Source organism: Brachyhypopomus gauderio, chromosome 16, assembly GCF_052324685.1.
Source record: "Brachyhypopomus gauderio isolate BG-103 chromosome 16, BGAUD_0.2, whole genome shotgun sequence".
In the NCBI taxonomy this organism is placed as follows: domain Eukaryota; kingdom Metazoa; phylum Chordata; class Actinopteri; order Gymnotiformes; family Hypopomidae; genus Brachyhypopomus; species Brachyhypopomus gauderio.
In genome coordinates, this window is record NC_135226.1 from 7,170,734 (window position 1) to 7,183,422 (window position 12,689).

Below are 12,689 nucleotides of genomic sequence, written 5' to 3' on the forward strand. Positions count from 1 at the left end.
TAGTAACTCAACCCGATAAATAAGGTGTGTAAAACAGTGTGGGTGTCGATATATGTAACAACCCTCATGGACGATGTATGGCTTGTGTCTCCTATTACTTGCGCTGAATTAAAGCCCATTGTCAATATCATCTATCATGGCCTGGTGTTCATCATAATTCAAATTCGATTTCATGCACGTATAAGGCTAATCGCTTCTGTAAAAGCTTAAAGAGGCAGCACGCCAGCCCTGTCTTTAGTGGCCCTCGAGAGACAGCTGGTGTCTGACGCTCATCTCCTCCACGTCATCCCAGACCCTCACGTTTCATCTCCGGTCCTCCACCACCACGGCTGCCCCATCACGCCTCGTTTTACATGTCGTTAAGCCCGCTTTGTTTTAATTAGGCTCAACCACCGTGCTTCAGCGCCGAGCTTCATGCGATCGGGCCGTAAATCGTCCCGTGTCTCCGGGTAGACGTCTAACCCGACATTCATCATCAACGCGCGTCTCCTGAAGCGTTGACAAGCACTGAATTAGCTTTTTGAGCCCAAACAAGGAAACAGGCTGTAAACAACCTCTTTTTCGTGCTAATAATAGGAAGCTGGAATTAAAACTAGGGCATACTCCCACCTCTCCACATGAGGCGTGAAGATGACAGACTATATTACACTTCACGCTTTTTGTCAATGTGGCTTTTTTATTGGTGTTTAGTGCTTCTGTGGCAACACACAAACAGCCTCCTCCCTTATGAAGGGTGACAGTCAGAAAGATGAAAATGACACCCAAAAATGTCTTTAAACACAAACACTGGATCCTGCTGGTTTCTGCTTCAAACCCTTAGATACAATTTAGCTTGAACCTTCTCTCAAATATCAGTGATGGGCAAAAGAGCAAACATTACAAAAGAACAAGAATTCTTTGAGGAGCATAGGTCTGTGCTGAACCAAACTGATCCCATCCACAAATCACCAGTAATCTAGTAATCATCCTGGTCCCCCCCCCAAATATGTTTTTCTCCAACACCATGTTTTGCTCCAATATACTCATATGTCATCATGTATAGTGTGACTGTGTGGTAAGCTGTACTAACAGAAGTGGAGCCCCTCTATGTGAGCAGACTAGTCAACCCAGTAAGACAAAGGCTAATATACAGTCAAAGGATATCAGCAGACATCTATATGGAGTGGCAGCTATAAAGAAAATAATTCAAATCCTATTAAAAAACTCAAGCCTCTGGAGGTATATTACTGTCATACTGTCACCGAGGAATCCCTCCCACCCCCAAAATAATCACAAGGCTGTTGAAATGTTCCTCACGAATGTTACTGTTACTGTTGTGTTACAGTGATTCTTCAGTACCCGCCAAGCCAGGCAAAACAGTGTGTGCGGGACAGGTGTCCCCCGCAGATGTAACAGTGGGCAGAATGACAGACATGTCAGCACCCTGGACAGCGCCTGTCACTGCTGACTCAGGCTGACTGTCCAAGAGCACAGAGTGGGCTGTACGTGTGTGTGTGTGTGTGTGTGTGTGTGTGTGTGTGTGTGGAGGGGGGAGGGGGTAGAAGGGTGGGGTGAGGGGGACAGATGGGTCAACAGATGGATATACAGACTGAGCCGACCCTGATCGTGTCTGTAGAAACCGCCCTGACTAAACCTGGCACACCGACACATCACACACACATCACATACACACACACAAACACACCATACATATATAAATCTACAGTAACACATTTACAGGTCATTTATCAGTGGAAAAAAGAGAGAGAGGGAGTGACTGGGATGACATGCTTTTAAAAGTAGCTCCTGTTCTCTCAAACTGGGTTCCCGCCCCTCTTATTTCACTGTACGCTCTCCTCTGACTTGCCCCCCCCGTCTAATTTCGCATGTGGTCGACTGCCCTCGGTGACTAGACAACAGAGGCCCGGCTGAGACTCACGGGCTGAGGGACACATCCTCACTCCGCCCAGGCCGATGCAAACTCCCGCCTTGCTTAACCAGGTCACCCCAACATGTTCCGCCTTCCTGCAGGTCCGTTTTACACGTACACGTACAGACTGGGGCCCATCTGCTGTCATGCACCACTTCTCTGCCACCTTCAACCCAGATCACTGCCGTTCCGTTCCGGACCAGAGGGACAATGCTGACCGGATTTTATTTAGGTCTGAGGGTGGGAGGGCCGGACCGCCCCCATCCATGATGGGCGCTGGAGAACAGCCATCACAGGGCATCAGAGGGGTGGTGCTACCTCCCTGTGCACCTCGGAGACGTTTCTAATTAGTAGATGTTCCTGCTAAAACGAGTGGGGAGTGCAGTCCTACGCTGACCCAGAGAAGAAGGTGTGTGCTGCTGGAGTGTGTACCTGCCCTCGTTGATCAGCTCGATGAAGGCCAAGCCAGCGTTCTTCTGGATGGAGTTCTGCCACTCCTGGAAAACAAGAGCAATGTTGATGTCACAGCCTCTCAGCCTGGCGAAAACACCTCTGCTTGTTATTACCTCTCTGTCGCAAATTAACCACGCACAGGCCTTGAAGCCATTAGGAGCAGCAGAAAGGACATGAAGCAGAGCAAACCCCAGCCTCCACCCTGACGGGTGTTCCACCCTGATGAGCGCTCCACCTTGACGAGCACTCCACCCTGACGAGCGCTCCACCCTGACGAGCGCTCCACTCTGACGAGCGCTCCACTCTGACGAGCGCTCCACTCTGATGGGTGTTCCACCCTGACAAGCGCTCCACTCTGACGAGCGCTCCACTCTGATGGGCGTCCCACCCTGACAAGCGCTCCACCCTGACGAGCGTCCCACCCTGACGACTGCTCCACCCTGATGAGCGTCCCACCCTGATGGGTGTTCCACCTTGACGAGCGCTCCACCGCTGCCCAAACCGCACCTCAAAAACGAGCAGCTCTCAGCAAACCCCTGATGGTCTTGAATCTGACGAAAGCGAGCGAGCTCTCGCGTCTGCCGGAGAAAGTCCTCAACTCTGAACGCCAGATTCCTGTGAGCTCAGGCGTTCCCCCCAAACCTCTTTTCCCCAACCTTCAGTAAACACAGCAGATACGTAATTGTGGGGTGAAACCGGATCCCCGGGCCCTTAAATACAGCCATTTCCTTTCTGTGAGCAGCAAGTGACGGACCACTGAAGACTTCCATCCAGAGGTCCTCTGGCTCCAGACGCCTGGAGGGGCTGCAAGGCCTGGAGCTGTTACACACTCACTCTCTCTCTCTCTCTCTCTCACACACACACACACACACACACACACACACACACACACACACAATAGGTCTGGAGCTGATTAGGAGGCCGTTTGGGAACCCTGCTGCTCACTGTGGGAAAACTTTCCTTCTCTCCTGTTGGCACACAAAGGTATGGGGGGGGGGGGTTTAGGAGGGGGGGGGGGGGGTCTGGGTTGGACTTCAAAAGAAAGGAGGGGCAAAAGAAAAGAGAGAAGTTGAAAACTGTTCCCAGGTCCTGAGGGTTAGGGGCTCAGGCAGCGGAAGGAGCTGCAGAGATGGTGAGAAGGTTTTGATGGTTCCCTTCAGCATCTGTGCTGAACCGTGGTGACACTGTATGGTGTCACATGTCTGGCCCCACGCAGCACCACCACTGCCCTGCTCCAACACACAGTGGGATGAAGTTCTGGTCCAAAGCACAGTGTGATGAAGTTCTGGTCTGGCACAGAGTTTGATGAAGTTCTGATCCAACAAAGTGTGTTGTTAAATTTTACACTGTGTTTTCAGGTTTAACAATTACCTTGACCTTAACCTTGTAACTATGAAACTACAGAGCTAAATATATATATATATATATATATATATATATATATATATATATAGAAACACAGATTGAAATATTCATAAATCCAGATATGTGGACTGATAGATAGTCAGACAGACAGAGTAACAGGCAGAAAAACAAGTTCATTTTCAGCCATCAAACCTCAACCTCAAGTTGAAATCCTAGTGAAGACAGCGAGATGATGGTAGAACGCATCTGGTCTCCAAATGTTGTGCATGACCCCCAGTGTCCCGCTGGGCCCCTCCCTGCGCAAGACTATCTGCTAGCCGTGTTACAGCCGGCCTGCTCCTCACACGAGGTCAAGACATGTCCCGTAATCCCAGCCGGTCAACTCCCCCCCATGCATTTGGCCCCCAGTGGTGCTCACGTGACAATAATAAACACGGAAATACATCCAGGTGCAAAGGCAGCCGCCCTGCCAAGAACATGACATCAGAGCGTTCAAGAACATGACATCAGAGCCTTCGAGAACATGACATCAGAGCGTTCAAGAACATGACATCAGAGCCTTCGAGAACATGACATCAGAGCGTTCAAGAACATGACATCAGAGCGTTCAAGAACATGACATCAGAGCGTTCAAGAACATGACATCAGAGCCTTCGAGAACATGACATCAGAGCGTTCAAGAACATGACATCAGAGCGTTCAAGAACATGACATCAGAGCATTCAAGAACATGACATCAGAGCCTTCAAAAGCGTGATCCTCCAGCAGAGCTTGGGTAGCCTCTGCTCTGCAAACAGGCTGAGTTCTTCTTTCACATCGTGTCTCCTGTTCCTCAGACTGTGACGCTCCAGAGCAGAAGGTGGGACCATTGGAAGGTGGGCCTTCATAAAAATGAAAAGCGTGATTGGTACGTTTAAGATATGTAGGTAGGGCAGAGCTAGCAGCAGCCAATCCCAGACCAGGACGAGACTTCATGCAGCTGCATCCAGACAGTGAGAGAGAAGACGGTGTGATGCCGTAGTTGTGCCACCCACTTCTGACACTCGACAAGACGCCTGTTTCAGTGTCACTGGAAGTAGGTTTAAGGATAAACTGATCTGAACGTACTCGTATACACTCAGAATGGAAGGTACAGCATTTTCACACAGATCTCACCTGGGGTCATACACCTTTTTACTGCAAATTAAAATCTTCTAGCCTTGTCAGTTTTAGATCGCTTTGTTCTAACTTCAAAACGCTCTGAACAATATCATCAGAACGGACCGATCAGTCAGATCGGAACTCGGACGTTAACGCGTCCGAGAATGCGCAGCGTCTCAATCGGGCCCCCCCAGGAGAGCGAGAGACCGGCTTGGCTTTCATCCGCCCCGTGCCGCTCCCAACATCTGGAGCTTCTCCGGCGCTAAATCTCCCCGACCCCGTGCCCTGTGTCTGACGCACGTTTAAACCGTTACACGAGGTTGACCCGCGTGACCCCCGTTTCGGCTGACAGAGGCCCTGGCCGTCTCCAATCGCTCGCATAAAATTTGGCATAAATTTCGAACGGGGCGAGATGATTATCTCTAATTTATTCGGAAATGTGACAGTTTGCGAGGCAGAGGAAGACACGGGGGCCGTGCGACGAAGGCCCTGCTGTCTGGGAGCATTAGAGGAGAGTCAGCTGAGGCGGCACGGACGATCGCACGCGCCGGCCGGGCGTGGGGTGGCACACGTGAGAACGTGGTGCGTCTCCACTGTGCACTGTGCGTAAATGAATCCTGACATGTTTGGGGTTATTGTCCATTTGTTTGTTTTTTAATTTTTCTGAATTCCAAACATGATGATGCAAAAGCTATTAGAAATAACTAAAGATGGTTCTCTTTGTGTCTATGGAATTGTGATGGAGCAACATGATTCCCAGAAGAGCTCAGTAGGCACCAAATAAACCAACCCCCACACCATCCCCCCAGATATTTTTTAATTGCATGTTATGATAGAAATCTATCATTTATAGAAGACTTGTGTTGTGACTGCTGCTGGTGTCTGCTGTGTAGAATCCACCTACACATAAAAGACGAATAGTGCTTGAAAAAACCCATAAAATCTTAAGTTCCTGTCATAAATCTCCAGCTTGCCTTTCCTAAAATCAATCTTTTCGTTTTCTGGGGGCCATTCGAGTGGTGCCTGGGGAGAGACGGGGGTAAATCACGCCCTGTGGAGAGACGCTGGGCACCGGCTCCAAGCGCCCCGCACGCTCCTCAGAGCAGATGCCCCCCGGGCTCCGGTTTCACGTCCCTCCCACGGCCCGATCGATGCAGCGGGCCTGGGTCCTGCCCTTGGGAGCCTCTGATGACAGGAAGGGCCTGAGCGTGGGTAATGCTATCTGTGCTACGAAGGGGAAGGTGGAGGGGAGGGTGGAGGGAAGATGAAGGAGAAGGTGGAGGGGAGGGTGGAGGGAAGATGGAGGAAAAGGTGGAGGGGAAGGTGGAGGGAAGATGGAGGAAAGGCAGAGGGAAGATGAAGGAAAAGGTGGAGGGGAAGGTGGAGGGAAGATGAAGGAGAAGGTGGAGGGGAGGGTGGAGGGAAGATGAAGGAAAAGGTGGAGGGGAAGGTGGAGGGAAGATGGAGGAAAAGGTGGAGGGGAAGGTGGAGGGAAGATGGAGGAAAGGCAGAGGGAAGATGAAGGAAAAGGTGGAGGGGAAGGTGGAGGGAAGATGAAGGAGAAGGTGGAGGGGAAGGTGGAGGGAAGATGAAGGAGAAGGTGGAGGGGAGGGTGGAGGGAAGATGAAGGAAAAGGTGGAGGGGAAGGTGGAGGGAAGATGGAGGAAAAGGTGGAGGGGAAGGTGGAGGGAAGATGGAGGAAAGGCAGAGGGAAGATGAAGGAAAAGGTGGAGGGGAAGGTGGAGGGAAGATGGAGGAAAGGCAGAGGGAAGGTGGAGGGAAGATGGAAGGGAAGGTGGAGGGAAGATGGAGGAAAAGGTGGAGGGGCAGTTGGAGGGGAAGTTGAAGGGGAAGGTGGAGGGAAGGTGGAGGGGAGGGTGGAGGGAAGGTGGAGGGAATATGGAGGGGAAGGTGGAGGGGAAGGTGGAGGGGAGGGTGGAGGAGAAGGTGGAGGGAAGATGAAGGAGAAGGTGGAGGGGAGGGTGGAGGGAAGATGAAGGAAAAGGTGGAGGGGAAGGTGGAGGGAAGATGGAGGAAAAGGTGGAGGGGAAGGTGGAGGGAAGATGGAGGAAAGGCAGAGGGAAGATGAAGGAAAAGGTGGAGGGGAAGGTGGAGGGAAGATGGAGGAAAGGCAGAGGGAAGATGAAGGAAAAGGTGGAGGGGAAGGTGGAGGGAAGATGGAGGAAAGGCAGAGGGAAGGTGGAGGGAAGATGGAAGGGAAGGTGGAGGGAAGATGGAGGAAAAGGTGGAGGGGCAGTTGGAGGGGAAGTTGAAGGGGAAGGTGGAGGGGAAGGTGGAGGGGAAGGTGGAGGGGAGGGAGGAGGGGAGGGTGGAGGAGAAGGTGGAGGGAAGGTGGAGGGGAGGTGGAGGGGAAGGTGGAGGGAAGGTGGAGGGGAGGTGGAGGGGAAGGTGGAGGGAAGGTGGAGGGGAGGTGGAGGGGAAGGTGGAGGGAAGGTGGAGGGGAATATGGAGGGGAAGGTGGAGGGAAAGGTGGAGGAGAAGATGGGGGGGAGGGTGGAGGAGAAGATGGGGGGGAAGGTGGAGGCAAGAGTTGGATGACCCTGTCGCATCACACCACCCTCTGCAATAACTCCCGCACGCCCACAGTGGACAGGCAGCTCTGCTTAGGAACTGGAGATATAAGAACCACCCCCCCCCCCCCCCCACCACCACCCCACCCCACCCAAAAGACACTTCAAAAGGAGAGGAGCCCAAGTGCAGAACACAGAGTCTGGAGAGAGCTGCGTTTATCAGTCGCCAACACTGACGTGCAGGGCTGCATACGCGCTTGCTAAATGCCCCGTCTGCCCACGCACCCCTTCGTACGCGAGGGGCTGGAGAATCTGGCTGTACGCGGCGGCACCGGACGCTTCTACAGAACCTCCCCCTGACCCCAGGGAACACCGCAGGCGACGGTCTCTCTGAGAGAGAGAGACGCTACGCTAACGGCTTCCGTATGGGCTTCCCGGCCGAGACTGATGGACTGACAGAAGGTATGTTAAATATCTCCTCGTCTGACTGCAACACTGGGAGCATGACCCCTCTGAAAGGGAAGGCTTAACAAGAGCCCGGTGAGGTCAGCGAGCTGTAATATGTCAGCAGGAGTTAAAGGAGGCCCGGGGAGTTGTGAAGCAAGCCGGCGTTGGGTCGTCCGAGTGCAGCAAACAACAAGAAGGGATGCAGGACACCTTTGATATGTAGTTTGAAGGTTAAAGCTTGTAGTTCTTTTGTATAAAATTTCATCCAAATTCATTGTTGTTGGAAGAATTTTACTGGTGATGCAGAGTCACTTCAGACTAAAAATGTATAGTATTTAAAATCTTTAAGGTTACTTTAACATGGCACAAGACATCATATTTTAGTGTAAGAGTTTCTAAATGTTGAAGGGTGAAACTGAGAGAGAGAGAAGTTGAGAGAGAAGGAAGCCAAGACCGAAAAAGAGAAAGTGAAAGAGGAAGAGAAAGAGAAAGAGAGACTTACCTGAGAACACAGCAGCATGACCAGTTCGACCACAGAGGTGCTGGACTTCATACACACCAGACCTGTGTGGCAGGAGAGAGGAGAGGAGAGGAGAGGAGAGGAGAGAAGAGGAGAGGAGAGGGGAGGAGAGGAGAGAAGAGGAGAGGAGAGGGGAGCAGAGGAGAGAAGAGGAGAGGAGAGGGGAGGAGAGGAGAGAAGAGGAGAGGAGAGGGGAGGAGAGGAGAGGAGAGGAGAGGAGAGGAGAGAAGAGGGGAGGAGAGGAGAGGAGAGGAGAGAAGAGGGGAGGAGAGGAGAGGAGAGGAGAGGAGAGAAGAGGAGAGGAGAGGAGAGGAGAGGAGAGGGGAGGAGAGGAGAGGAGAGAAGAGGGGAGGAGAGGAGAGAAGAGGAGAGGAGAGGGGAGGAGAGGAGAGAAGAGGAGAGGAGAGGAGAGAAGAGGGGAGGAGAGGAGAGAAGAGGAGAGGAGAGGGGAGGAGAGGAGAGAAGAGGAGAGGAGAGGAGAGGAGAGGAGAGAAGAGGAGAGGAGAGGAGAGGAGAGGAGAGGAGAGGAGAGGAGAGGAGACATTCACCAAAACACATCAGTTTCAGAATTTCAACGCCGGTCTGACAGAAGCTGTAATTTTGGTTCATTTTGTAAATAAGAGCTTGTACAGACATCCTGGCTTCTGCTCTCTAAGTTGTCAGATGGCTAACAGGTCTCACAGAGCCAGATAACGGCTGGGCAGGGTCAGTCTCTTCTGCACGCCTGCAGATTACATCAGGGCTCATAAATTGTGCCATATCTTTCCTAAATCCTAAATGGAAGCCCCGGAGAACGAGGTAGCAGACGTCTGAGGAACGAGTCAGTAGACGTCTGAGGAAATCTTTAGGGCAAAATAGTAGTCACAAGGTAATAAAATAATAATAATAATAATAATAATAATAATAATAATAATAATACAGTATTACTTTTAATACTGGATTAAACTGACAGGAAGGCTTCTTCTAAATATAAACGTTAATGATGAATTAAAATGTGTAGAATGCCTTGATGACAGCAAACCATTTATTACTGTATGTACAGCGATGACTTATTTACATCTGCCCGTTTGTCTAGGAGACCAGTGTTGGTCTCCAGCATTCTGCAGTAGGGTCACGGACACGGACATTACAGACATTATCAAGTGCACAAGCAACCTAGGGCTCTTAGGGGTCATCACGGGGTCGCTCGTCACTCAGTGGAGGGTCTTCAGTGTGTTTTGACATTGACCTTTGCAGGCCTCTTGTAGAGAGACATCCACAAACATCCTCCATTTGTAGACCGACCACAGACCGCTAGGTGCCCTCATGTTCTGTGGCTCATCCAGGATGCTGCTTGTAGTCTTTCCCGTCTTTTTGTAGACTGGTGCATTACGGCACGTTGATATCTCTTCTGCGCATTTATCACTATATGCCGCCCCATACTGGCTCTATATTCCAAGCAGATGTGTTGGGGAGGTGACTTCCAAGAAGACGTTATCCTAGCTGTTCACATACTTTCCAGATCGCAAGCTCGGACTTTGCTTGCACTATTACCACTCGAGCTGAAGCACTTGTTAAAAGTATTAATTAATGACGGCGTGTGCTACATACTGAGTCAACTTCAGCATTGTATAGCCTCTGGTTTATAAACCTTTGACCTGGTTTCTAAACCTTTGACCTGGTTTCTAAACCTTTGACCTGGTCTTCCCTTTCACAGTTTGTGAATTTTGTGATTTCTTCTCTCTGGGTTTTAACCCTAGTCTGTTCTATCCTGGTTTTGACCCTAGTTTCTTCTATCCAGGTTTTTGACCCTATTCTGTTCTCCTTGTTTTACAACTCTAGTCTGTTCTATCCTGGTTTTTGACCCTATTCTGTTCTCTCTGAATATGCAAGCTGGTATGATCATAGTTACTTGATGCCTGCAAGATGGTATTACCACCTGCTTTTTGTGCACCATCACCACTGGCATTCTGGGGGTTGAAAACAGCAGTACGTTTACGCAGGCTGGTACACTAGATCCTGCCCTGGAGGCCCCAGTTAGAGCTTCCACGTGGAGACTGAGTAACGCATTACTCTAATCTTACAACTTTTTTCGGTAACGTGTAATATAACGCGTTACTATTTCCAGTCCAGTATTCAGATTAAAGTTACTTATCCAAGTAACTGTGTGTTATTATTTTTATTTCCCTTAGTAAAAATATATATATTTGCTTTCTTCTTGGCTCAGTTCTACTTTTGCATCTGACCGTAGCGCTCGACTCCGCACGATGCGCGCAAACCTGTGAGAGCGCGAGCGTGTTTCTCATGTCATTCTGTGCAGTGTTGTCCGTAACGATATGTGGTAGTGTAAAGAAATACTCCTCAAAAACAGGGGAAGGAACATTTACCTGACGATTTTTAACGTTGCATTGTGTTCCAGGTTTGAAAAGTTCTGGAATTTTGGGTACAGTAGCCTACTTTAAAATGCTTGAAATTGTAATTGTATTTTGTGTCACAACAAGTAGCTGTCTGACTGACAATGTACAAATAATAACGCACAGCAACACAAACGTGATGTCAGGAGATACATTGTTACTGTTAAAAACGTATTGGAATAATTAATTTTGCTGCTGAATGTAACTTGTAGTTACTTTTAAAACCAAGTAATCAGTAACGTAACTAAGTTACTTTTTAAAGGAGTAATCAGTAATCGGATAACTTTTTCAAGGTAACTAAGCCATCACTGGAGACATGTTAGTCATTGACATTCAGATAAGGATTTTGTGCTTTGATGCTTATTTCTTTGCCTGTTAACACTATGATGAAACAACAATAACAATAATAATTTCAATTTACGTAGCACTTGTCACAATCCCAAGGACATTTATACTGAATGAAAATGGATATCGGCTAAAAATACCACTTTGTATCACAGATTTGTATCACAGATATATGCAAATGTAAAAAAATTCTTTAATTTGCCACAGCAAGCATGAATATAAAAGGCAAAATAACGTCACATACTTCCTCAGCACATAACTGTCAAAGCTGCAGTCAGCGGGACTCTGGGAGCAGTGGCCCAGGCCCTCCAGACTGACGCTTCCTCATTTAGACGTCCCCCTAACCATGAATGATTGCTTCCAAACTATTCAAACGGCGGAAGCCACCACTGTAATATGTCAAGGGGCAAGTGTGCAGGAGGCCTGGCCCCTACAATCCCTCTTTCACAGTTAGGTGGCCGTGTGCGGCTGAGGTTAAGTCCAGCCGCACACGGCCCGCCAGGCCCCACTCTCTCCCTTCAGCCAGGGGCTGCCGTAGGGCAGGTGGCTGCCTGACCCGGGGCTCACGCCGCTGGACAAACTAAACGCACTTCTGCTTAAACAGCTCCGAGCTGCTCCGAGCTCCAGTCTGAATGTGGTATTGAAGGGCGGAGGCCCCCGCCCGACGCTCACAACAACCGCTCTGTTCCACTCGCTCTGGACTCCTGGGCTCGTGAGGGGCTGTCCGGGGGGCGAATGGGGCATAATTGCCCCCTGTGACCGTTAATCTGGGTGGGGGAGGGGGTGGCCGGTGGGGGGCTTGACCCCTGATGCCGTGTCGGGTGATGGATGGTGGGTAATTAGGGCGTGAATAGGGCGGCTCCACACCGGCGAACAGTATTTCGGCTGTGCGGGGCGGACGAGGGGAGAGGAAGTGGGGAAGGTGAAGGATGGAAAAAACAACAAACAGGCGTCTCTTCTTCTGGCCTAGAGGATGGAGGGATGGTGTTGACAGAGGAGGGCGGGAGGAGAGGAGGAAGGGGTGATTCACGCGCACGGAAACGCCACTTGCGTGTCTGGGATCGCCTCGGGCCTTGTTTGGGCGGGTCGTCATGGCAACTCGTAACCGTCTCGACGAATGTTTTTTTTCGCATCGACGGAGAGATTCCGTTTCGTGTTTGGGTTCGCGAGGAGCGCCAACGTCTGTCGCTACAGCGACGGCACGCTCTCACACGCTACCACTTCCTCACCGACGTCCCTGAACGCCACGGCAGCTGTTGCCTGGATACATTGAGGCGGAGAAGCACTCTCTGGGTAGCAGTGACCGACACTTCTCTATACCCCAGATACCCCGGCTACGGTGGTATACCCCAGCTACACACCTGTGAGACAGGTGTAGCTAACGAAGAGGATGGAGGCTGGGAAAAGGGGAAAGGTGGCTGTGTCTGTACAAGAACATAAAAAAAATATAATAAACAAAAACATTGCAATGCATCAAAAAAAACAAACACTTCCATTGCAATTCCATCTCTCTATCTATATCACAAGAAATATATTCTCACTCCCAATTACGTTTGAAAATGGTTTCTTATGAACACCAATCAGGT

The 12,689-nt window shown here is 50.2% G+C and overlaps 1 protein-coding gene across 5 annotated transcripts in view; it reads right to left on the reverse strand.

The window, feature by feature from the left end:
- Positions 1-12,689, reverse strand: part of LOC143478097 (neurobeachin-like) — a 203,905-nt gene that overhangs the window by 92,240 nt on the left and 98,976 nt on the right. For all 5 annotated transcript variants that reach the window (XM_076977033.1, XM_076977034.1, XM_076977036.1 and 2 more), the window contains exons 33-34: positions 8,348-8,409; positions 2,342-2,406 (exon numbers count right to left, since the gene is read on the reverse strand). In XM_076977033.1, the coding sequence (XP_076833148.1) occupies positions 2,342-2,406; positions 8,348-8,409 (127 nt within the window). The remainder of the gene's footprint in view (positions 1-2,341; positions 2,407-8,347; positions 8,410-12,689) is intronic.